This window comes from Salvelinus sp. IW2-2015, linkage group LG5 (assembly GCF_002910315.2).
Source record: "Salvelinus sp. IW2-2015 linkage group LG5, ASM291031v2, whole genome shotgun sequence".
In the NCBI taxonomy this organism is placed as follows: Eukaryota; Metazoa; Chordata; class Actinopteri; order Salmoniformes; family Salmonidae; genus Salvelinus; species Salvelinus sp. IW2-2015.
In genome coordinates, this window is record NC_036844.1 from 27483969 (window position 1) to 27511159 (window position 27191).

Genomic DNA, 27191 nt, shown 5'->3' on the forward strand with positions numbered 1-27191 from the left:
TCAAAAAGACAGCCAGAAGTTTATTGAATTCCCAATGTGTTCATCATTATGATTTCAACCATCTAAAAGCACAACCGAATTCCAAAGGAAAAACAATGTCTGATTTTTGGTTTAGTTGTCATCTAAATGTGTTATCACTCCTGCACTTTCAGCCATTTAAAAGCACAACAAAGTTCAAATGGAAATACAATGTCAGATATTTTGTATTAATACAACAACTTAATGTGTTATCACTGTGCTTCATCTCATATCACAACCAAATCAGCTCAATTGTAGTTGAGATCCATTAAAAATACATTGTGCAAGTGATCAATGGCTGTTCGAGATTCTGCACAGATATTTATATTGTGAAGATCGCCACAGACCTGTGACATCGACGGGGCCTCAGTGGAGAGGGAGAAAAGCTTCAAGTTCTTTGGTGTGCACATCACTGACAACCTGAATGGTCCATCCACTACAGCATCTCTTCAACCTCAGGAAGCTAAAGAAATTCGGCTTGGCCCCTAAGACCACCACAAACTTCTACAGACGCACCATTGAGATCATCCTGTAGGGCTGTGTGGTGCGGTCAGCCCAACGCATCACCGGGGGTACACTGTCTGCCCTCCAGGACATCTACAGCACCCGTGTCACGGCCTGTTCACCAGACTACCATCTAGACGGCGGAGACAGTATAGGTGCATCCAAGCTGGGACTGAGAGACTGAAAAACAGCTTATATCTCCAGGCCATCAGACTGTGTCACCACTAGCCGGCCTCCGCCCAGTACCATGCCCTGAACTTTAGTCACTCTTACTAGCCGGCTACCGCCCATTACTCAACCCTGTGACTTAGAGACTGCTGTCCTATGTATATAGTAATTGAACACTGGTCACTTTAATGTTTACATACTGTTTTACTCACCTAATAAATATATATATATCATCCTTCGGAAAGTATTCAGACACCTTGACTTTTTCCACATTTTGTTACATTACAGACTTATTCTAAAATGTATTTAATATATTTTTTTTCTTATCAATCGACACACAATACCCCATAACGACAAAGCAAAAACTTTTTTTGTTGCTTAGTTATAAAAATAAAAAACTGAAATATCACATTTACATAAGTATTCAGACCCTTTATTCAGTACTTTGTTGAAGCACCTTTGTCAGTGATTACGCCTTTGTCATTGATTCCGTCTACCATAAAGGCCTGATTGGTGGAGTGCTGCAGAGATGGTTGTCCTTCTGGAAGGTTCTACCTTCTCCACAGAGGAACTCTGGAGCTCTTTCAGAGTGACCATCAGGTTCTTGGTCACCTCCCTGACCAAGGCCCTTCTCCCCGATTCGTCAGTTTGGCCGCGCGGCCAGCTCTAGGAAGAGTCTTGGTGGTTCCAAACTTCCTCCATTTAAGAATGATGGAGGCCACTGTGTTCTTGGGGACCTTCAATGCTGCAGAAATGTTTTGGTACACTTCCCCAGATCTGTGCCTTGACACAATCCTGTCTCAGAGCTCTACGGACAATTCCTTCGACCTCATGGCTTGGTTTTTGCCTCTGAATGCCAGCTGTACAACTGTGGGACCTTATATATATATACAGTGGGAGAACAAGTATTTGATACACTGCCGATTTTGCAGGTTTTCCTACTTACAAAGCATGTAGAGGTCTGTCATTTTTATCATAGGTACACTTCAACTATGAGAGACGGAATCTAAAACAAAAATCCAGAAAATCACATTGTATGATTTTTAAGTAATTAATTTGCATTTTATTGCATGACATAAGTATTTGATACATCAGAAAAGCAGAACTTAATATTTGGTACAGAAACCTTTGTTTGCAATTACAGAGATCATACGTTTCCTGTAGTTCTTGACTAGGTTGCACACACTGCAGCAGGGATTTTGGCCCACTCCTCCCTACAGATCTTCTCCAGATCCTTCAGGTTTCGGGGCTGTCGCTGGGCAATACGGACTTTCAGCTCCCTCCAAAGATTTTCTATTGGGTTCAGTCTGGAGACTGGCTAGGCCACTCCAGGACCTTGAGATGCTTCTTACGGAGCCACTCCTTAGTTGCCATGGCTGTGTGCTTCGTGTCGTTGTCATGCTGGAAGACCCAGCCACGACCCATCTTCAATGCTCTTACTGAGGGAAGGAGGTTGTTGGCCAAGATCTCGCGATACATGGCCCCATCCATCCTCCCTCAATACGGTGCAGTCGTCCTGTCCCTTTGCAGAAAAGCATCCCCAAAGAATGATGTTTCCACCTCCATGCTTCACGGTTGGGATGGTGTTCTTGGGGTTGTACTCATACTTCTTCTTCCTCCAAACACGGCGAGTGGAGTTAGACCAAAAAGCTCTATTTTTGTCTCATCAGACCACATGACCTTCTCCCATTCCTCCTCTGGATCATCCAGATGGTCATTGGCAAACTTCAGACAGGCTGGACATGCACTGGCTTAAGCAGGGGACCTTGCGTGCGCTGCAGGATTTAATCCATGACGGCGTGTGTGTTTACTAATGGTTTTCTTTGAGACTGTGGTCCCAGCTCTCTTCAGGTCATTGACCAGGTCCTGCCGTGTAGTTCTGGGCTGATCCCTCACCTTCCTCATGATCATTGATGCCCCACGAGGTGAAATCTTGCATGGAGCCCCAGACCGAGGGTGATTGACCGTCATCTTGAACTTCTTCCATTTTCTAATAATTGCGCCAACAGTTGTTTCCTTCTCACCAAGCTGCTTGCCTATTGTCCTGTAGCCCATCCCAGCCTTGTGCAGGTCTACAATTTTATCCCTGATGTCCTTACACACAGCTCTCTGGTCTTGGCCATTGTGGAGAGGTTGGAATCTGTTTGATTGTGTGTGGACAGGTGTCTTTTATACAGGTAAGAGTTCAAACAGGTGCAGTTAATACAGGTAATGAGTGGAGAACAGGAGGCTTCTTAAAGAAAAACTAACAGGTCTGTGAGAGCCGGAATTCTTACTGGTTGGTAAGGTGATCAAATACTTATGTCATGCAATAAAATGCAAATTATTAGTTAAAAATCATACAATGTGATTTTCTGGATTTTTGTTTTAGATTCCGTCTTTCACAGTTGAAGTGTACCTATGATAAAAATTACAGACCTCTACATGCTTTGTAAGTAGGAAAACCTGCAAAATCGGCAGTGTATCAAATACTTGTTCTCCCCACTGTATATATATACAGGTGTATGCCTTTCCAAATCATGTCCAATCAATTGACTTTACCACAGGGGGACTCCAATCAAGTTGTAGAACATCAAGGATGATCAATGGAAATAGGATGCACGTGAGCTCAATTTCGAGTCTCATAGTAAAGGGTCTGAACACTTGTGTAAATAAGGTATATCTGTTTTTTATATTTTATACATTTGCAAACAATTCTAAAAACTTGTTTTCGCTTTGCCATTATGGGGTATCTTGGGATGAGAAAAAACATTTATTTAATCCTTTTTAGAAAAAAGCTGTAACGTAACAAAATGTGGAAAAAGGGGTCAGAATACTTTCCGAATGCACTGTAACTACTGCTCTACACACCTTTTCTATTCATATACTGTCCATAATGTCTATACATACCATTATATACTTATATTTATCTTCTGGACTCTGACATTGCTCTTTCTAATGTTTGGTTTTGTGATTTGCATGTATTGTTTTGTATAGTTGTTATTACTTCATTGTTGGAGCAAAGAACATAAGCATTTCGCTACACCTGCGATAACTGCCCCCAAAAATCTGCTAAATACAGTATGTGTACGCGACCAATAAAAGGGGATTTGATTGATTTAGATTTTGTTATCTTGAACATGCACATTTTCTATGATTACATAATAAGACTTTTTATAGTACAGTAACCTCAAAAAACGGATAGATTGGTTTGTAAGATAGCTTTAACTTTAGGCTATTTATTGTATTGCAAAATCATACTGAATTGTGTTAGGTTGACAATGCAACAAAATATCAACATTTAAAGGAGATGTATCTAATGCTTGGATAGTTTAATCTGAGCCACTGACAATCTTATTCTTTAACTTTTCTTTTTTGGTTCAGTTGGAAACGTGAATCCAACATATAATTTAATAACTTGTTAATAGGCTGTATTGCAAAAGTGATTTTGAATTATGTTTTGTTGTCAACACAACCATATATCAACATTTAAAGAGATGTATCTTTTTTAATTAGTTTGACAACAAATTAATAATGAATATGTTGGATTCACATCTCCATCTCAACCAAAAATCTAAGTTACAGAATATGACTAAAACAAACAAATCAAACTTTAAATGCACTTTAAATAAAGTTTGATTTGATTTAGTCCTATTCTTTAACTTAGATGTTTGGTTGTAACATATTCATATTCAACATATTCAACATATTCAACATATTATTAACTTGAAGATTCAATTTGACATCAACCAAAGCTTGAAACACTAGGCCTATATGTATTGTCTATTTTAGGTGAACTCTGGGTTGAATTGAAACAATAGCTGTTGATGACTTATATATATAGGCCTACATAGTCTCATTGGTGATATATGACTTCTAGAGTATGTTTACATTTCATTTGCTCTGTTAAACCTACCCTTTCGAATGACTTCGATAGCAACAGTGAATCTATTTAGTTATTATGCAACTTTTCAGGGAAGTTAGGAACCAATATACACAGGCAGTTAGGAAAGCAAAGGCTAGCTTTTTCAAACAGAAATTTGCATCCTGTAGCACAAACTCCAAAAAGTTCTGGGACACTGTAAAGTCCATGGAGAATAAGAGCACCTCCTCCCAGCTGCCCACTGCACTGGGGCTAGGAAACACTGTCACCACTGATAAATCCACGATAATTGAGAATTTCAATAAGCATTTCTTTACAGCTGGCCATGCTTTCCACCTGGCTACCCCTACCCCGGTCAACAGCCCTGCACCCCCCACAGCAACTTGCCCAAGCCTCCCCCATTTCTCCTTCACCCAAATCCAGATAGCTGATGTTGTGAAAGAGCTGCAGAATCTGGACCCCTACAAATCAGCCGGGCTAGACAATCTAGACCCTCTCTTTCTAAAATTATCAGCCGAAATTGTTGCAACCCCTATTACTAGCCTGTTTAACCTCTCTTTCGTATCGTCTGAGATSCCCAAAGATTGGAAAGCTGCCACAGTCATCCCCCTCTTCAAAGGGGGAGACACTCTAGACCCAAACTGTTATATCCATTCTGGCCGGCCTTTCTAAAATCTTCGAAAGCCAGGTTAACAAACAGATCACCGACCATTTCGAATCCCACCGTACCTTCTCCACTATGCAATCTGGTTTCCAAGCTGGTCATGGGTGCACCTCAGCCACGCTCAAGGTCCTAAACGATATCATAACCGCTATCAATAAAAGACAGTACTGTGCAGCTGTATTCATCAACCTGGCCAAGGCTCTGTCAATCACCACATTCTTATCGGCAGACTCAACAGCCTTGGTTTCTCAAATGACTGCCTCGCCTGGTTCACCAACTACTTCTCAGACAGAGTTCAGTGTGTCAAATTGGAGGGCCTGTTGTCCAAACCTCTCTATGGGGGTGCCACAGGGTTCAAACCTCGGGCCGACTCTTTTCTCTGTATACATCAATGATGTCGCTCTTGCTGCTGGTGATTCTCTGATCCACCTCTACGCAGACGGCACAATTCTGTATACTTCTGGCCCTTCTTTGGACACTGTGTTAACTAACCTCCAGATGAGCTTCAATGCCATACAACTCTCCTTCCATGGCCTCCAAATTCTCTTAAATGCAAGTAAAACTAAATACATGCTCTTCAACCGATCGCTGCCTGCACCTGCCCGCCGTCCAGCATCACTACTCTGGACGGTTTTGACTTAGAATACGTGGACAACTACAAATACCTAGGTGTCTGGCTAGACTGCAAACTCTCCTTCCAGACTCACATTAAGCATCTCCAATCCAAAAATAAATCTAGAATCGGCATCCTATTTCGCAACAAAGCATCCTTCACTCATGCTGCCAAACATACCCTCGTAAAACTGACTATCCTACCGATCCTCGACTTCAGCGATGTAATTTACAAAATAGCCTCCAACACTCTACTCAGCAAATTGGATGCAGTACTATCACAGCGCCATCCGTTTTGTCACCAAAGCCCCATACACTACCCACCACTGCGACCTGTATGCTCTCGTTGGCTGGCCCTCGCTTCATATTCGTCGCCAAACCCACTGGCTCCAGGTCATCTATAAGTCTCTGCTAGTTAAAGCCCCGCCTTATCTCAGCTCACTGGTCACCATAGCAGCACTCACCCATAGCACGCGCTCCAGCAGGTATATTTCACTGGTCACCCACAAAGCCAATTCCTCCTTACTTACAGTTCTCTGCTGCCAATGACTGGAACGAACTGCAAAAATCACTGAAGCTGGAGACTCATATCTCCCTCACTAGCTTTAAGCACCAGCTGTCAGAGCAGTTCACAGATCACTGCACCTGTTCATAGCCCATCTGTAAATAGCTCATCCAACTACCTTATCCCCATATAGTTTTTATTTTTGCTCCTTTGCACCCCAGTATCTCTACTTGCACACTCATCTTTTGCACATCTATCACTCCAGTGTTTAATTGCTATATTGTAATTATTTCYCCACTATGGCCTATTTATTGCCTTACCTCCGTTATCCTACCTCATTTGCACACACTGTATATATACTTTTTCAACTGTATTATTGACTGTATGTTTGTTTATTCCATGTGTAACACTGTGTTGTTGTTTGTGTTGCACTGCTTTGCTRTATCTTGGRCAGGTCGCAGTTGTAAATGAGAACTTGTTCTCAACTAGCCTACCTGGTTAAATAAATATAAAAAATTATGAGATCTCTTAATAATCATTCTCATGATAACACATTGGTAGTAGTCAGTGACAAATATCAAAGCTCTGGTTAAAACCTTGGATGGGAAACCAAATGGATAGTTGTAGATAAATCAACTCTCCAGTTCTTTCTGATAGTGGATATAACGTTAAAGATCTGACATTGTTTTAAAGGTATGAATTCAACATATTTTATACAAGGTTTGTCTATGTTGAACARTGGTTACCATGATGACAATTCTGTGGTCGAAATTTCAACCTCAAAACAACAGTATGTTGATGACWTTTTGCAAAAACCAATGTATTTTCCACATAGATTCCACGTCACCATATTTTGACAAATTCTGTTGAAACAACGTTGATTCCACCTATTCGTGCCTAGTGGGTCTTACCACTTTGTTTTGACGAAATCAGAGATTGTGATCTACAGTGATATGGGTCAGAGGTCAAGTATCTCATATCCTGTCTCTCTCCAGACCAGGGAGGGCCTGCTCATCTGTGACAGCCTCTCATTTCCTGTTATAGCAGCCTCGCATCACTCAATGGATTGACCATGCATGATGTGCTTCACTTGTTGTCTGCAGTGGGACTAGTAGAGAATCGATACCAAATATTGTTGTTGTTTGCTGCTACAGGATGAGTGTCACAGGACAGAAATAGAATGAGTGACAATCAAAAAAAAAGGATATTACACACTGCCATAATGTGGAGTGCATTTCACATTTTGTTGCTGATCATGCCAACAAGAAGCCTTGAATGATTCTTTCCAGAGGAGAAATAGTCTGTTGCTACTGGCTGGTGCTGTCATATGTCCTATACATCTTCAGGGTTAGAAACCTCTTTACATTACATCAGTCCAAGTCAAATAGCCTCTCCAATTCCAGGGCATGCAAGAGACAGTATACTATCCACCCGCCCATGTGAAGGCATACATCCAATCCCTCTCACAGATACAAAAATATAAATAAATGGTCTTGTCACGCACATATTCATTCTGGTCTCACATCAAACAATGATTTTGATTTCAACTGAAGACCTCTTGTCACAGTGGCCTACAGTGTATGTTCTAACCCACTTCTGAGCCATTTTTTTGTTGTTTTTGGGGGGTGGTGGGAGTACTAATTCAAAGTGACACCAAGTGTTRGTGACACAGGAAGTGCAGTTACTGTGGCACGCTTGGGGCACAGTGGTTGCCTTGCAGAGTTCACAATCGGCTCCTCTACTTCGCTCTATTATTTGGGACAAGTTGATCTGTGTAAGAGGGTTGAATGGCCCTTCCGCTTCATTTGTATAAAAATGTTTGCATGGTGTTGTTTAGTCACAATCACAGTAATGGCCTCTGCAGTTATAAATGTGATTTCTCCCTCATGATGAAGTGGGTTGCCTGGGCTGTGACAGGGCATTTCTTAAACACAAGTGGGGAAGAGAGTTACTGAAGTTAGGATTTGCCCACTTTATGAATCAACAAAAGTGTTTACTTGAATTATTGTAGAGCTTACTGTTGGCGCTGTCCTCCCAGATTGCCATAGAGAGAGTGAGGTCAACATGTTGATTGAGCTGCTATTTATATTTTTACTGCCACCAGAGAATAAATCGACACACACACACACACAAGACACACACACACACCAACCAAGGTTTCAGATGTTGGACTTTAATGTGGTCCTTGATTCATCATGGTACCTGGGAGGCACATTTGGATCCTTTTCAGCAGGGTAAACCAACCAACTGTGAGTTCCTCTATGCTTGGTAGTGACAGCGTGACAAAAACTCATTTTCTTTCATGCATGAAGCCACTTAAGTGAAATGTTTAAAGGCTCAGTGCAGTCAAAAACGTGATTGTCCTGTATATTTCCACACTATGTTGAAATAATAATGTGAAACTGTGAAAATTCTGATAATGTCCATTTAGTGTAAGAGCTGTTTGAAAACATCGCCTGAAATTGGTACCTGTTTTTGAGGGATGGACTTTTGGCCTGCCTGGTGGTAAATTAGTTAATAGACCAATAAGAAAGAGAGTTCCAAACCTCTGCCAAAAACAGCTAGTTTTCAGTTGTTTTCCCCTCCCCACTCCGACCACTCCCAGACAGTCCTAGCAAAATTCTTGCTTGAGAAATTGCTCTTTGCTAAGAAGCTACAGTATTTTTGTTTCTTTTTGACCATTTTAATTGAAAACAATCACTTTAAGGTACTTAATTGTTACCCAGAGATTATTTGATATTGAGATAAAAAAAACAGCTGCTTTGGACCTTTAACATGACATGGAAAATTCACATATTGCAAAAAGGAGACTCATGACACCACGCCCCAAGGGTAGATAGAATGCATTAATTTCAGCTGAGCTCAACACAGCTCACTGCAACAAAAGGCAACTGTCTGCAGCCCAACTGAAGCCACAAGAGCCTGTCTGGGCACCAGTGTTATCTTCCGTCCAGARGACCACAAGTGAACCAAGCAGCCACATTTCAACTCATCTGACTGAACACACATAGGCACCTTTCCTGCATTTCTGGCCCAAACACAATTCACTAAACTGGGGAAGTTTGTCAAGCAGAAAGGGTTGCCTGGAGGAGCGTGGGCCAGGGTTCAGGGCTGGGACCAGAGAGACATGCTCCTGAACAAAAACAAGGGGAAGTGTCACGGCTCACTCATCCTCTCACTGTCGTGTTCTATCAGGGGAGCTGCTGCTGGTGTATCTGAAGGGTTCACCTGTTCATCTTCTCTCTCATATCTCATTTTATATACACTACATGACCAAAAGTATGTGGTAACTACTCATCGAAAATCTCATTCCAAAATCATGGGCATTAATATGGAGTTGGTCCTCCCTTTGCGGCTATGACAGACTCCACTCTCTGGGAAGAACAGTGCTGTGGGGACTTGCTTCCATTCAGCCACATGAGCATTAGTGAGGTAGGGCACTGATGTTGGGCGATTAGGCCTGGCTTGCAGTCGGCGTTCCAATTAATCCCAAAGGTGTTTGATGGGGTTGAGGTCAGGGCTCTGTGCAGGCCACTCAAGTTCTTCCACACCGATCTTGACTAATCATTTCTGTATGGACCTCGCTTTGTGCATCGGGACATTGTCATGCTGAAAGAGGAAAGGGCCTTCCCCAAACTGTTGCCACAAAGTTGAAAGCACAGAATCGTCTAGAATGTCATTGTATGATGTAGCGTTAAGATTTCCCTTCACTGGAACTAAGGGGCCTAGTCCAAAAGGGGCCTAACCATGAAAAACAGCCCCAGACCATTATTCCTCCTCCACCAAACTTTATAGTTGGCACTATGCATTGGGGCAAGTAGCGTTCTCCTGGCATCCGCCAAACCCAGATCCGTCCTTCGGACTGCCAGATGGTGAAGCGTGATTCATCACTCCAGAGAACGCATTTCCACTGCTCCGGAGTCCAATGGTTGCGAGCTTAACACCGCTCCAGCCGACGTTTGGCATTGACCATGATGATCTTAGGCTTGTGTGAGGCTGCTTGGCCATGGAAACCCATTTCATGAAGCTCCCGACGAAGAGTTCTTGTGCTGATGTTGATTCTAGAGGCAGTTTGGAACTCGGTTCTGAGTGTTGCAACCAAAGASAGACGATTTTTACGCATTACGTGCTTCAGCACTCAATGGTCCCATTCAGTGAGCTTGTGTGGCCTACCACTTCGCGGCTAAGCCGTTGTTGCTCCTAGACGTTTCCACTTCACAATAACGGCACTTACATTTGACCGGGGCAGCAAAAATATTACGAACTGACTTGTTGGAAAGGTGACATCCTATGATAGTGCCACGTTGAAAGTCACTGAGCTCTTCAGTAAGGTCATTCTACTGCCAATGTTTGTCTATGGAGATTGCATGGCTGTGTGCTCTTTATACACCTGTCAGCAACGGGTGTGGCTGAAATAGCCTCCACATGCTTTTGTATATATAGTGTACTTCCATCTAGAAAATGGAAGTCATGAAATGGTTTACTGGAACTCCGCGGTTCTGTGATCAATGTACCTCTCCAACCCCAAGGCTATGAATGATGGACAATAAAACTAGCATAGAGGAAAAGAGTAGATTGGCTCAGTATACAGTGCCTTCGCAAATTATTCAGACCCCTTGACTTTTTCCACATTTTGTTAGGTTACAGCCCTATTCTAAAATGGATTAAATAATTTCCCCCTCATCAATCTACACCACATAAAAATGTAAAATACCACATAATGACAAAGAAAAAGCAGGTTTAGACAATTTTACAAATGTATTAAAAATAAACTGAAATATCACATTTACATAAGTATATTCATACCCTTTACTCAGTACTTTGTTGACGCACCATTGACAGCGATTACAGCCTCAAGTTTTCTTGGATATGATGCTACAAGCTTGGCACACCTGTATTTGGGGAGTTTCTCCCATTCTTCCCWGCAGATCCTCTCAAGCTCTGTCAGGTTGGATGGGGAGCATTGCCGCACAGCTATTTTCAGGTCTTTCCAGAGAGGTTCGATCGGGCTCTGGCTGGGCCACTCAAGGACATTCAGAGACTTTTCCCGAAGCCACTCCTGCGTTGTCTTGGCTGTGTGCTTAGGGTAGTTGTGCTGTTGAAATGTGAACCTTCGCCCCAGTTTGAGGTCCTGAGCGCTCTGGTTTTCATCAAGGATCTCTCTGTACTTGGCTCCATTCATCTTTGCCTTGATCCTGACTAGTCTCCCAGTCCCTGCCGCTGAAAAACATCCCCACCATGGCATCACCATGCCAGGTTTCCTCCAGACGTGACGCTTGGTATTCAGGTCAAAGAGTTCAATCTTGGTTTCATCAGACCAGAGAATCTTGTTTCTCATGGTCCGAGAGTGTTTAACTCTAAATGGGCTGTCATGTGCCTTTTTCTGAGGAGTGGCTTCCGTCTGGCCACTCTACCATAAAGGCCAGATTGGTGGGGTGCTGCAGAGATGGGTGTCCTTCTGAAAGGTTCTCCCACCTCCACAGAGGAACTGTAGAGCTCTATCAGAGTGACCATCAGGTTCTTGGTCACCTCCCTTACCAAGGCCCTTATCCCACGATTGCTCAGTTTGGCCCGGCGACCAGCTCTAGGAAGACTCTAGGAAGAGTCTCGACACAATCCTGTCTCGGAGCTCTATGGACAATTCCTTCGACAACGTGGTTTTTGCTCTGACATGCACTGTCAACTTTTTCTAAAAACCTGTTTTTGCTTTGTCATTATGGGGTATTGTGTGTAGATTGCTGAGGATTTTTATTTATTTAATCAATTTTAGAATAAGGCTGGAACGTAATTTTTTTTGTGAAAAAGTCAAGGGGTCTGAATACTTTCCAAAGGCACTGTATGCCCATATAAAGCCTTTTTAAATACTATTTGTAAGTCACAACAAGGAAAGGAAACATAGATCATCAATGCAATAGGGTTGGAATAAACCCCTGTGAGGCATCAATGGGTCTCATAAGAAACCAGTGGTCTGACGATCTCTGGGAGTGAGTGCCCTGTCACCGTGGTTCAGGCCTGGGAAATGCAATCACATTTTAGTATTCACCTCAACTCCTCACCTATACAACCACCACGGGTGGATGTAACTGCCACATTCATCTTTTTTTATTTTCATGCATGCTGTGATTTACGACATCACGGGTTGTTATTAAATGTAAATAAGTAAATTAAAAAAGGGGGGAGCCGACACTGCTGCTGATTGCCCACGGTATGCAACAAACTGCTTCAGATCTTAACTAAGAGCGGAGAACCATTCTTGTAATGGAAATAATACATCTCAGACAAAATCTAAGACGTAAATACTCTTAGACCTTATAGAGTGGGATTGGGAACCAGAAAAAAAGATGAAGGTCCTTGTGGTAGAGGTGGTGATAGATGGTGGTGATAGACACTAAGACAGATTCTTAGAGAGCTCTTCAGGCCATGAGCTGGAACTATAAATATCAGGAACCAAACAATGACAAAAGAACATGGGTTAACAGTAGTATTTTATCTYTGTTTCCAAATTATTTTGTTGTTCAAGAGCATAAATGTTCCTGTTATATTCAGCCATTTGTAGTATGTTTATTTTAGGCAAGTGTAAAGCATGCAGAGTTATGTTAGTGAATTATACTCCGATGCGTTCTGCCTATAACAAAATCTCTTGCATAGTTTGTTTTGTTTCGGTATGTTGCATTGAAAGTGGCCACAGTAAAGGGGAACGTTGATAGTGTTAAAAGGGAAAACTAGAGAACTGTGGTCATCAAAGTTTTCTGAGTCAAGATCACTTTCTGAATCAAAATGGAAGCCGAGATCTACCGCCCCCAATTTTTTTTACGTGACTTAAAAAACGTAAGCCTATGCAACATTAATCAATTAAAAACAGTACTGTAGCAACAAGGTTTGTGCAGTAAGCTATAGGCATAATACATTATCACCGCATATTAGCTTTGCTTGAATTGCCCTGCCAATGCATTGTTGTTCGGGACATTTAAAAATATATATATTTCAACATTTCAGGTAGGCTATATGATCACACCAGTAAAAGATCCGTTATTGTATTACTTGAGGCACAGCTGAGTGAGCATACATTTAAATAATTTGCTTTTTATTCTACTGGGCTGATGGTGCCTGCATCTGATGGTCAGTCTCAGCGGACTCTCAACATCCCTCCGCTCTCCCTTTCATCTACTGACGAAGACCAAAAAGGGACATCGTCTTTCAGCTGATGGAAAAACTCGAGTCGCACCACATTATTTCTGCCTCATGCACAAATTCATGTTGTTACTCCTATGAACAGAGAAAGTGAAATATTCCTCAATATTAAAAAAAAGACCCCAACCGCTAATAATAACAACAACACAAGCCTATAGATACACTTTCCTACTCATTCATTACTGCTGCAGTGCTTGTTGTAGTGCTAAGTGGAAATAGGAAGAAAGTGCAGTTTATGGCTTATAAAAGTGTTGAATACAAAATGTTGAAAGTGCTGAGTAAGAATTAAAACATGAACTCACTCATAAAAACAGCAGCTCTTTGCTGTATTCTTTGACAGTCTCTCTCTCTAGTCATGGTTTTAAACGTTTTGAAATCTCACAGTATCAACTTTGCTGTAGCTTTCTTTTATGCCTGCTACGTTAATGCAGACAAGGTAATCTGAGCCATCCGATTGGCCAGCGTTAGGCTTATAGTGCACTTGGATTTTCTCTCTGGGAAGGCAGAGTTTGTACCTTCAGACTCATGAAATGGTTTAAAATGGCAAAAGTCGCCCACCCGGTGCGCAGGGCAGCTGAATCGGGTGCACCTACTGCCAACAGCCCGAGACTAATAAAAAAAATATAGGAACACAAATCTTTATCGTTGGGTTTTTTACAGAAATGTTTGACGATTGACTAGGAATGAATGCATTGCAAGATAGCGATCGACCGGTTGGTTGGTGACCACTGCTCTAAAAAGTTCTCTGTGGTCTGATATTTCTTTGCTGGGCTACTGTGCACGTGCTCAGTTTACAGGGKAGGGAACATTGGTTTAAGCCCCTTCAGTTGAAACTTGTTCCCCTCGGTTTTTGATTCATATCCCTACATAAAAACAGCAAAAAAGTTAAAATGATTGAGTGACAGGTTGGTGTAAAATCTGTATCTTCGCTGTGTTGGGTTAGCACAGTGGACAGAGCATACCACAGTGTGTGTATGMGGGCTATGGAAAGCCACTGGGGCACAGGGTTTACGTTAGCCGGGAATTGCTGACTTTTGGCATATAAAATAAATGAAAAGCCGATAAATAAAAWTTTWGCCGGCCAAATTATCCAGAGCAGGTCTGCTGCTGAGGAGAGAGAGAAAGCAGAGAGGAGCCTTGGCCTAGGCTACTGTTGATTGCGTAGATTGAGGGATTTTTCATTGAAGTAAAACGGAAATTAGAGAGTATGACTACAGGTCTAAATGGTTGCAGGTCTCCAGACTGAGATTGGCGTGGAATCTGCACTCAATGATCTCTAAGTCTCTGCATTTGAACTTTGCTTATATAGTGTGATATCAGCAGAATTACATTTAATTACAATGCATGAACCCCCAAAAAATGTGACCCATCTCCGATTTCAACTGCCCCCTTAGTCACTTTATCTTAGTGCCGGGTCTGCATGGGATAGGTAAAGTTTATTTTAATCTAAGCTGCCAGTGGCTTCTGGTTTTCACTTAGGCACTTTAGGAGCAGTGTGTGTGTGTGTGTGTGTGTGTTTAGGAGCTTAAGGAGCAGTGTGTGTGTGCGTTTGCGTGTGTGCATGCAGAGGACAGTGTCTGATCGGCCCCTGTCTATTTCAGAGATAGTGACAGTGCTTAATGACTWTCTGGTGCGTGACTGTTCATCTGAAGCCAGAAATGCACCTGTGTGCCAGCCTCCCGATACTCCCTGTTGTAGCCCTAGACCTGTTGTGTCCCATCATGGGCTGGCCTTCCACCGCAGCTCCCATTCCCTACCCTGCCCTCCCTACACTCTCTGATTCATAGAGCCATGCAGTTCACACTCCATTCCTCTCTTCACACACAATAAGTACAGTAAGTAGGCTTGGACTGCCCCCTTGTGGAAATACCATTGTCATATCATTGTTTGAAATCGAGGATCACTATTCTCTGGTGATGTTCATCATCATCATAATTATTATCAACACCATCAACGTAATTTCCATTGTAGGGACCATAGAAGTCTAAAAACAAGATACCTTTATGCAAATGACATGTTTTTTTGTGTACAGGGGCTCTTTTAAAAGTTACAAGGTTACAATCTCCTCCACTTCTCCCTCCTGTCCATTGTCACCTCCAAAACTAAGACTTGATGAGGAATCTACCTGCATGTGTTTTGCACTGCCGGATTTCCACAAGATGAAGCTTCAGTAATAGTGGTGAATGTTTGGTTTTCTATTTGTTGTATTGTAGCATATTTACAGATGTTTTTCCTCTAGTTTCTAGGGCTTTTTTTAACAATTGGAAATGCTTAGGGAGAAAGGCCTCTTTTTCCAGCACCAAGAAATGGGCTATGACAATGTGTTTATTTCCATCCACAGAGCGAATTACAGCTGATGCGTGTTATTATTAGTTCAGTTTTATCTTGACCTTTCCATCAAACCACTATCATATGCTTGAGTCCTTGGGGGATGGAAAGATATGCTGTCTACTGTAAAATGGGATGATGTCATGACCACTGGTCTCACACAAGGATTCCAAAGCAATAACAGATTGAGAGAAAAAAAAGAAGAAAAGATAAACAAACCTTTGTCAATCTGTCGATGTGCCCTAGAGGAAGACACTTAACTCTAATTGCTCAAGGGTCGCTGTTGATAATGGCAGATCCTGGCCGTGACCCCGACCCCACTCTCCGAGGGTATCTTAGGGACAGATTTCCAATTCACGGGTGTATAATACACACTTGTGTGAAATAGGACAAATATAAGCACCCACTAAATTATTCTTATAAAATATCCAATCTGAAAAGCATTCAACCCTCACCAACTGGGGTCAATAAAATTGAAATTATTGCTTGGAACAGGCCCACTGAAAGAAATACAAATGAATGTTCGCCTCTGGAATAAATTGCAATAACAGTAATTGAATAAATCTACCAGAAATTAGTCTGATGAACTTCTTTAAAAATGCATCATTTGTGGCAATGGTAGCATATGACACGTGAAACAGCATTCCCTCTGTGGCATGTTAAAAAGTCATCTGAAAGGATTGACGGTGGATGACTTTAGTCATGTATCTATTCTGAAACAATACAGTATATTACAGTTCTATATAACCTTGGGCGGGCTGAGGCAGAAGTCACCATGAATTACAGCAGTTCCGGGTCAGCAGTTTATAATAATCAACTTGTCACCCAACCTCCGTTTCCCAAGAATCATGGGTTTCCTTCCCTCCATCTCTATACTGGAGTCTCGGATGCACAGTGAACGATGCAGGCAATGCCATCCCACATTACACATTAGCAATGCTATGACGCACAGAGAACCACCATCCACAGAGAATCACTGATGAAAGCATCTGTGTGTTGGGATGTTGATGAAAATGTGATTACACAAGGCCAAGTGAGAATACAGCACATAATATTCACTTCAGTTATCTGGCCAGTCCAGCCTCAGTACCTTTTAAGCATGCATTTGTTTGTACTTCTGAGATGCAGAAACCTTGTATCTCTGGAGAATAATGCCTCGACATAGAGGAATAACATAGAACATTTGAGAATGATTGAGGCTGTAACGAGGATGATTGTTATTGTGATTGTGATTAGGATGACAGTCAAAGCATTTAGATTGGCAGATTTCAAGTCAGCTCTAGAGGCATTACATCTAATTTATAGGCCTTAATACTGTCTACACCATCTGCCATGCATGACGCCTTGTGCTTGTCACTGATTTTTGGTTGGTATTACTGCTAACAGGGCCCCCTACAGTTCCTCTCACAATCCAACTCTTTCACCTCACTAAAGGCTATTTCAACATCGTGAGGTATCATTGAAAGACCATAATGAAGATATGTCTCTCAGGAAATTGCTTTCTCTCTGCTCGATGTGAATGCAGCAGCACCATGACAGACAGAATACTGAACCACTCCAGCAGATGGGCAGAGCTGTTCCTATAGCAACTCTCAGAGATGGTCAGATCTTTTCAAAGCATCAAATAAAGAAAATCTCTCCATCATTTCTATTGTACACACAAAACCAGGCTATCTGAAAATGTTGGATTTTTTAAACCAATCAACATCAAAAAGAGCCGTTGGTAGTTTGCAGAACTATTCCTGTACTAAAAATAAAATGTATGTATATGTTTGAAATATGACTCTGAAGCCAGTCATATTTAAATGACTGCTCACCCAATTTGAGCTGCATACATCTGCATGTGGTGTAGCCTAGATTTGGAACTGGTATGGCTTCATTCAACTGACACAAATACTGTAGACAGTGAGTCATCAAGAAAAAAAAAGTGAGGGGGGGGGGGGGGGGGATACACCAAACAGAAGCCATACAAGCATGACAAGGCACACAATGAATAAGCAACTAACTACTAAATAAGATCAAATTAATACACCAAAATACAGACATAAAATTACATAAGAAACATAATTTAGCTAACAATGCCGTATTAACCAAACAGATATCCTAATTCTTCCACCACCCCTCCTTCATATGAAATAGTTCATTACAAATCGCCACTACTAATGCCATTCTATCAGAATGAGAACCAACACATTCTGAGGTTATCCGACCAAAAGCCTCACATAGAACTCAAACTCTGCAGGTTAATGTTTTGGAATAGAAATACAGTGCATTCGGAAAGTATTCATACTCCTTGACTTTTTACACATTTTGTTACGTTACAGCCTTATTATTAAATTTATGAAATCGTTTTTTTCCTTCATCAATCTACACACAATACCCCATAATGACAAAGCAAAAAACTGTTTAGACATTTTAGCAAATAAAAAGCTGAAATTTGAGATGTACTGTTTTGGTTACTACATGATTCCATGTGTTATTTCATAGTTTTGATGATGTCTTCACTATTATTCTACCAAGTAGAAAATAGTCCAAATAAAGAAAAACCCTAGAATGAGAAGGTATGTCCAAACGTTTTGACCGGCACTCTATAAGTATTCAGACCCTTCACTCAGTACTTTGTTGAAGCACCTTCTGCAGCGACTACAGCCTAGAGTCTTCTTGGGTATGACACTACAAGCTTGGCACATCTGTATTTGGGGAGTTCATCCCATTCTTCTCTGCAGATCCTCTTAAGCTCTGTCAGGTTGGATGGGGGCGTCGCTGCATAGCTATTTTCAGGTGTCACCAGAGATGTTCGATCGGGTTCAAGTTCAGGCTTTGGCTGGGCCACAAAGACATTCAGAGACTTGCCCAAAGCCACTCCTGCGTTGTCTTGGCTGTGTACTTAGGGTCATTGACCTGTTGGAAGGTGAACCTTCGCCCCAGTTTGAGGTCCTGAGCGCTCTGGAGCAAGTTTTCATCAAGGATCCGTTAACAAATTCTTATTTTACAATGACGGCCTACCCCGGCCAACCCCTCACCTAACCCGGACGACGCTGGGCCAATTGTGCGCCGCCATACTTTGCCCTGTTCATCTTTCCCTCGGTCCTAACTAGTCTCCCAGTCCCCTGCCGCTGAAAAACATCCCCACAGCATGATGCTGCCACCACCATGCTTCACCGTAGGGATGGTGCCTGGTTTCCTCCAGACATGACGCTTGGCATTCAGTACAAAAAGTTAAATCTTGGTTTCATCAGACCAGAGAATCTTGTTTCTCAGGGTCTGAGATCCTTTAGGTGCCTTTAGGCAAATTCCAAGCAGGCTGTCATGTGCTTTCACTGAGGAGTGGCTTCCATCTGGCCACTCTACCATAAAGGCCTGATTGTGGAGTGCTGCAGTGATGGTTGTCCTTCTGGAAGATTCTCCCATCACCACAGAGGAACTCTAGAACTCTGTCAGAAAGACCATCGGGAAATTGGTCACCTCCCTGATGAAGGCCCTTCTCCCCCGATTGCGCAGTTTGGCAGGGAGGCCAGCTCTAGGAAGAGCTGTGGTGGTGGAAAACTTTTTCCATTGAAGAATGATAGAGTCCACTGTGTTCTTGGGGACCTTCAATGCTGCAGGCATTTTATGTTATTCCCCAGATGTGTGCCTTGACCCAACCCTGTCTTACATTAGGTTTCTACGGTCTATTCCGTCGACCTCATGGCTTGGTTTTTGCACTTTCATGAACTGTATATAGACAGGTGTGTGCCTTTCCAAATCATGTTCAATCAATTGAACTTTACCACTGGTGGACTCCACGTTGTAGAAACATCAAGGATGATCAATGGAAACAGGATGCACCTGAGCTCAATTTCAAGTCTCATAGTAAAGGGTCTGAATAGTTACAGTCGTATGAAAAAGTTTGGGCACCCCTGACAATTTCCATGATTTCCATTTATAAATAATTGGGTGTTTGGATCAGCAATTTCATTTTGATCTATCAAATAACTGATGGACACAGTAATATTTCAGTAGTGAAATGAGGTTTAATGGATTAATAGAAAATTTGCAATATGCATCAAAACAAAATTAGACAGGTACATAAATTTGGGCACCCCAATAGAAAAATCACATCAATATTTAGTAGAGCCTCCTTTTGCTAAAATAACAGCCTCTAGACGCTTCCCATAGCCTCTAATGAGTGTCTGGATTCTGGATTAAGGTATTTTGGACCATTCCTCCTTACAAAACATCTCCAGTTCAGTTAGGTTTGATGGTTGCCGAGCATGGACAGCCCGCTTCAAATCATCCCACAGATTCTCAATGATATTCAGGTCTGGGGACTGGGATGGCCATTCCAGAACATTGTACTTGTTCCTCTGCATAAATGCCCGGGTAGATTTTGAGCAGTGTTTTGGGTCGTTGTCTTGTTGAAATATCCAGCGCCGGCGTAACTTCAACTTTGTGACTGATTCTTCAACATTATTCCCAAGAATCTGCTGATATTGAGTGGAATCCATGCGACCCTCAACTTTAACAAGATTCCCAGTACCGGCACTGGCCACACAGCCCCACAGCATGATGGAACCCCCACCAAATTTTACTGTGGGTAGCAAGTGTTTTTGTTGGAACGCTGTGTTCTTTTGCCGCCATGCATAATGTCCCTTGTTATGACCAAATAACTCAATCTTTGTTTCATCAGTCCACAGCACCTTATTCCAAAATGAAGCTGGCTTGTCCAAATGTGCGTTTGCATACCTCAAGCGACTGTTTGTGGCGTGTGTGCAGAAAAGGCTTCTTCCGCATCACTCTCCCATACAGCTTCTCCTTGTGCAAAGTGCACTGAATTGTTGAACGATGCACCGTGACACCATCTGCAGCAAGATGATGTTGTAGGTCTTTGGAGGTGGTCTGTTTTTGACCGTTCTCACCATCCTTCACCTTAACGATATTTTACTTGGCCTGCCACTTCTGGCCTTAACAAGAACTGTGCCTGTGGTCTTCCATTTCCTCACTATGTTCCGCACAGTGGACACTGACAGCTTAAATCTCTGCGATAGCTTTTTGTAGCCTTCCTCGAAACCATAATGTTGAACAATCTTTGTTTTCAGGTCATTTGAGAGTTGTTTTGAGGCCCCCATGTTGCCACTCTTCAGAGGAGAGTCAAAGAGAACAACTTGCAATTGGCCACCTTAAATACCTTTTCTCATGATTGGATGCACTTGTCTATGAAGTTCAAGGCTTAATGAGCTSACCYAACCAATTGTGTGTTCCAATTAATCAGTGCTAAGTAGTTACAGGTATTCAAATCAACAGAATGACAAGGGTGCCCACATTTTTGCATAGCCTATTTTTCACATCTGATTTAATACAACTTAATATTGCTACACTAAAAATCTTTGTCTGGACAATACCCCAGTACTCAGCTTTTATTAGAAAATGAATGGCATGCCACTGTGATAATTTTCTGTGACGACAGAGTAAATTATTATGCAGCCTCAGAGGGGTGCCCAAACTTTTTCATACGACTGTACATAAATAAGGTATTTCTGTTTTTATTTGTAATACATTTGCTAACATTTCTAAAAACCTGTTTTCACTTTGTCATTATGGGGTATTGGGTGTATATTGAGGAAATATTTATTTAATACATTTTAGAATAAGGTACCAAAATGTGGAAAAAGTAAAGTGGTCTGAATACTTCCCAAATGCACTGTACATTTCCATAGACTCATGAAAACATTCATAACTACAAGTAATCAGAGAGTGAATGAGTCATCTCCTTTGACATCTAAGAGCACAAATAAAGAAGCATGAAACATTAAAAAATTATTTAATATACTATGTCACATTTAAAGAAATTGGCAATTCACATGGGGACATCCTTTCATAACATAAATATAAGTTGACGAAAATGAAAAACGCATCCAATACTCAATGCCAAGGAAAAAACATGTGACAATGTCTCTCAAAAATACAGTAGTGTTTATTAGTAAACAGAGCATGACCTAACAGGAAACAGTGGTATTGGGAAGCAAAGACAAGTGTTCAGAGCGAAAACTGTTACAATGGAGAAAGATTCAGGTAGATGGTGGTTAAAATTCCATGCTCACAGATCACTTAGCCATGATGAGATTCCCTTAGTCACTTGTCCTCGTGTGAGAAGGTTTACAGCACTGCAAAAACACAAGTCTTTTCCTTACCTTTCTCTCTCACATGGTTGCCAGCTCCTGAGTTAGTCTCTCCTTCTCCAGCTGCAGCTCAATGACGCTCTGTCTGTTCTGCTCCAAACGGTCCTCCAGCCACTGCAGCAGGGGACCACTCACAGCAGACATCTGACTGCACAGGTTCTTAGTGAACACTGAAACACACATCAGGTGGAGAAAGCAGTGAAGACAGATGCACCGTCTGTGATATTAATGTGCATGCTGATACAATCAAATATCAGTTGTCAACAAATACATGACACCAACCTGAGCCATTGTGTATCTTCGTGATCGGATCCAGGTGAGTTAAGCTGCAAAACGAATGAAATACTACAATTATACCATTAACAATGAGCAATACACAATGAGCTTCCCTGTGTCCTGTGTTTGCAGCAAGACAATTTTGTACATTTTGGTAGACAAAGGGGAAATGTGTTCAGCGTAGCAGAGGCAATTGCAGGGGGGCTCAAAACACACCAAAAAGATGTACCAGGGAGCTCCTCCCTCACTGGCTTCACCCGGTCATGTGACGGGCAATAGCCTGGTACAAACCAGGCCAGTTTAATCAAATACATCACTAGTTTCCATCAAGACTCCACCCCTTTTTATTGTCTTCCTGAGAACTTCCCCAGGCTTTCGAACAAAACGTTAGAAGCCTGGGGTGCGTTCAATACGACAGAACAGTGTTGAACGTTAAATTCAATGGAACTGTACTAAACAACCAGTTGATGAATGACGTGATTATGGTGGCCCAAAGGGCAATTGTGCATGGCGTGCTGCAGGAGTTTTGCGATCTCAAAATGGTCACCACCATATTGATCAGGCCACAGCACGCCACAGCCACCAAACGTACCTGTTGAAGAACGATGTGTACCGTTTTGTGTTTCCTGGAAACCCGACATTGAATTCTACGTCAGTCAGAAATGTGCGTTTGAAACAGTAAATCTTCCTCTCACAACTTCTACTAGCCAGAATGTTGAAAAAAAAATATTTTAACAGACTTTACCGGTTGTCCGTACGGTCGGTCTTTTTGGAGGTAGGAATGTGAGACATATCCACAGTAAAGTATAATCAAATCAAACTTTGTCACACCTTACTGTGAAATGCTTACTTATCCAACAGTGCAGTCCAAGAAAGAGTTGAGAAAATATTTACCAAATAAACTAAAGTAAAAAATTATAAAAAGTAACAATAAAATAACAACGACGCTATATACAGGGTGTACGGGGATATCAATGTGCGGGGATATCAACTTTTCAACGCCCTGGTAGTGCATTCAGATCTCTATCAACTGAAGCATGCGCACAACAACCATGTCAACTCGTGCACGAGCTCAGAAAGTATGGATGCTTCTCTTGTGCACATGCTGCAGGTGATAGAAATCTGAACGCACTACCAGCGCTTTGAAAAGTTTATGCAATTATACTTTCCTGTGGATACATTGTCTCACATTCCTACCGCCAATATGACCAACCGCACAGACAACCGGTAAAGTATATTAAAATATACAGTGCCCCACTAACTTTATTCAACATTCTGGCTTGTAGAGGTTGCGAAAAGAAACTTTCCAGATTCAAACGCTCATTTCTGCCCAACATAGAATTCAATGTGATTCAACATTAGGTTTCCATGCAACGTTTTGGCGAAACGTATCGTTCAGTACAAACAGTCACAACGAAGCAAACGTTGAACCGAAATAAACGCACCCCCTGGGCTTACGAGGCTACATACCTGTGAATCTTTCTGTAGGTATCCTGCTCTTCCTGGCAGAGGATTCTTGGGAGCTCCACTGCTGATTCAAGGCACACTTTCCCAATGGCCTCGTGCGGGACCACATGAATTGGGATCTCGATTCTCTCGTACCTTTATCAACACAGATCAGGGATGCAATTCACTATTTGTGCCGATATTGTCAAATGGCTTTTTTTGGGGGACAACTGCTCTGAGAAGGACTGAATATTACTCTAATTAGTAGTCCTGAGGGAGAAAAGATAACGAGAATCTAATAACACCTAATTTTGTTTAACAGAGAGCTGGATAGGATATTAATTTCACTGCAAACAGTGGTATACTTACTCAGAGCCTTTCTGGGCTTGCACAGACTGGAAGCAGGTGTAGAGAACTCGACCAGTCTAAGAGAAAATGATAATTGAATTCATTCAATGCCCCTTTGTATATCAAAATGACTTTCTATATTTAAAATTGCTGTCATTTAAACCCTACTTGTGTGTTCTTATCCTCAATGAAACAGGAGAAAATCAGCCCAACAAAGCCCTGGTCCATCATTTGGTACATGGCCTGTGTCCTTACATCTGTTGTAGAAAATGAATGACTCAAACACACCAACTGAAACAGTTTGCCATGACAGTGAAAACTAAAGTTGTGGAACTGATGTGGTAGAGGGGTGCTCTGGTTCTTACCCACATGTGATGGCCAAACAGTGATGTGGGGGTGAGAGTGGTACCAACCAACTACACGCATCAGCCGTCCAGTCATTTCAGCCAATCTGTAGCTCTTACTAAGGAAATAGATTACCAAAAATAATACAATGGCTGTGTCCTCGTGAATCCTATGAAACCTCCACCAGTCACACTGACATTTGTGACATCCATGACACTTACTTTGTCACACTCATCTCCTGCAAGACACCACCAGAAGACAGAGATTTATTTGTTTCATGAATGAGACATGTTGCACAAAAGATATCTCAGCTTCGGTAGCAGCTGAAGATAGCTGCTCAGGCGAGATTTCCACGCGATCCTTCCTCTTGTCTGAGCGTCGGAGAATAATAACAGAATGAATGTGGACGATGCGGTTGGTGTCCACCTGTGTAAACAAACCAGGTGACTTAGAAAGCAGAATACTTAGTAGGGTTGTTAGCTAGAATCAATGAAATGTGTCACTATATCAAGTTAGGGACATATGCCAAATATAAATATAACACGGGATACACATGCATGCATGTAGTCGGATTAAATCAGGCTGGAATACACAATTAAATTGTACATACCAAGTGTGTATTACAGCCTGATTAATCATACTAGAATGCATGTAACGTTATCTATCTATCGCGCTAGTAACACAAGGATTTCGCTGCATCTGCTATAACATCTGCTCAACGTGTACGCGACCTGATTGATTGATAAAGTTATGGCTAAATGGCTAACGTTAAATAGCTAGCAAACATAACTTCACCTCTCCGATGCAGAGTCCCATTACTTCCTCCTTCTCGGTACTTAATGCATGATTCATGCAAACCAAAAAGGCATCTGATTCGAGGTGAACTGCGCTCACTGCCATGTTATAGAACTATAACTTCCACGTATGAAAAATAAATAATCAATGACTAGCTAGCTAGCTAGCTATTTATAAAACTCCACAAACTAGTTAACTATCTACTTCCTTATCAAAGCGTGTGTTACATCAATAACAGTACGGTGTTGCAAGGAGGCGGATTATTCTATGGGGGAATCTCAAGTGTCAACTCTTCGCGTCCTCTCTCCTCACCTCCTTCGCCTCCTTCAAATCTATTGGAAGAGAAGATCATAGGGGCGGGACCAGTAGATTTCTCATCCAATGGGTTTTGAGAAGGAGGCGAGGAGAGAGGACGCGAGAAGGCTGCAAAAGAGATCCCCCATGTGGTCCTAGCTACATAAGTGTGCCAAAGTATTTTACCTCTTAGCCCTCAAAATCTTACACTTTTTATACAGTCGTACGTTTTCCACAAACATAAAATACATTTATAATACATTTATAGACATCACAAAATAATGTAGTTATAATTATCTGCAGTTTAATCAGCAAAATCCATAGGGCAGCCAATCCAGTCGGACGACATTTGGTAAACACCCGGAATTCCGGGGACGTTTGTAGCGCTCTTGAAGAACGAACAGGTATACAATCATGACAGTTCAGTATCGTAGGCTAATTGCAATATGTACAGGTGGTTAATAGTTTATGCTGATTGTCCAAGTAATCAAACATGTCTATTTGCATGTCTGTGTTTTCTTGATAGTGGTAAAATGCCACAGAAAGATCCTTGTCAGAAGCAAGCATGCGCAATTCAGAAGTGTTTACAAGGTGAGGGTTTTCCACAACATMATCTATTTATGATTTCTAACGTGAATAGCGTGTGTTTCATGTATTACACGCACTTAGCCCACTGTCTTTGTCTTCCAGCAAACAAGTACATAGAGAGCAGGTGCGAGGATGTAATAAGAGTTATGCGTATGTGCTGTGAGCACGCAGGCGAGAACTCCATCTGCTGCTCAGGGTTCGCTAGGGAACAGAAGTCTACAGAGCCTAAAATTCCTGGTGCACCCTGACCTGATTGTGGACACTGGACAGCGGTCTTATTTGTAAATTGTACATGATGACAATGCTTCAAATGTAATAAAGTTGTTTATAATGACAGTAAATGATCCTACGGAGATGGAGTCCAGTGTTGTTCAAGTACTGTAGCCAGGGGTACAACTTCCACGGGGGGCCATGACCCCCCTCACATTCTGAAATTGCATTTTTGTCCCCCTCAGTTTTATCATTGCACTGTGATACAAACCGCTGCTCGGGTGTGCTTTAGGACCATGCAGATGCCTCAGAGCGGTCAGGCGTATAGGACCAGCACTGGAGAGCTGAACAGAGGCAGCTACTCTTTAGTTGACTGATTTAGCTGGCAATGTAACTGCTGTTTGACAGAAAAAATCTATATTCATAAACTGGATGGTTCGAGCCCTGAATGCTGATTGGCTGGCAGGGGTGGTATATTTAAGCAATAAGGCACCTTGGGGGTTTGTGGTATATGGACAAGCAATGAGGCACAAGTGGGTGTGGTATATGGCCAATACCCACGATGCAAAGCAGAGTGCCTGGATACAGCCTTTAGCTGTGGTATATTGGCCATTTACCACAAACCCCCGAAGTGCCTTATTGCTATTATAAACTGGTTACCAACTCAATTAGAACAGTACAAATAAATGTTGCCATACCCGTGGTATACGGTCTGTTATAAACTGGGTGTTTCGAGCCCTGAATGCTGATTGGCTGACAGCCGTGGTATATCAGACAGTATACCATAGGTATGACAAAACATTTTTTTACTGCTCCAATTATATTGCTAACCAGTTTATAATAGCAATAAGGTTATTATAAACTGTCATGCCTAAGAAC

At 41.9% G+C, this 27191-nt stretch overlaps 2 protein-coding genes across 2 annotated transcripts in view; one reads left to right on the forward strand and one right to left on the reverse strand.

Moving 5' to 3' along the window:
• The window catches only part of LOC111964149 (lys-63-specific deubiquitinase BRCC36), a 50614-nt gene extending 25129 nt beyond the window's left edge, over positions 1-25485 (reverse strand). The window contains exons 1-8 of the mRNA XM_070443641.1: positions 25221-25485; positions 24731-24851; positions 24446-24532; positions 24249-24337; positions 24102-24157; positions 23757-23888; positions 22293-22336; positions 22023-22180 (exon numbers count right to left, since the gene is read on the reverse strand). Coding sequence (XP_070299742.1) covers positions 22032-22180; positions 22293-22336; positions 23757-23888; positions 24102-24157; positions 24249-24337; positions 24446-24532; positions 24731-24851; positions 25221-25325 — 783 coding nt within the window. The 5' untranslated portion in view covers positions 25326-25485 and the 3' untranslated portion in view covers positions 22023-22031. The remainder of the gene's footprint in view (positions 1-22022; positions 22181-22292; positions 22337-23756; positions 23889-24101; positions 24158-24248; positions 24338-24445; positions 24533-24730; positions 24852-25220) is intronic.
• Positions 25486-25794: 309 nt separating this feature from the next.
• cmc4 (C-x(9)-C motif containing 4 homolog (S. cerevisiae)) lies at positions 25795-26447 on the forward strand. The gene is made up of 3 exons (XM_023987902.2): positions 25795-25918; positions 26041-26105; positions 26205-26447. Exons 2-3 carry the CDS (start codon positions 26048-26050, stop codon positions 26348-26350), a joined length of 204 nt encoding a protein of 67 aa, XP_023843670.1. The 5' UTR covers positions 25795-25918; positions 26041-26047; the 3' UTR covers positions 26351-26447.
• Positions 26448-27191: the final 744 nt, after the last annotated feature.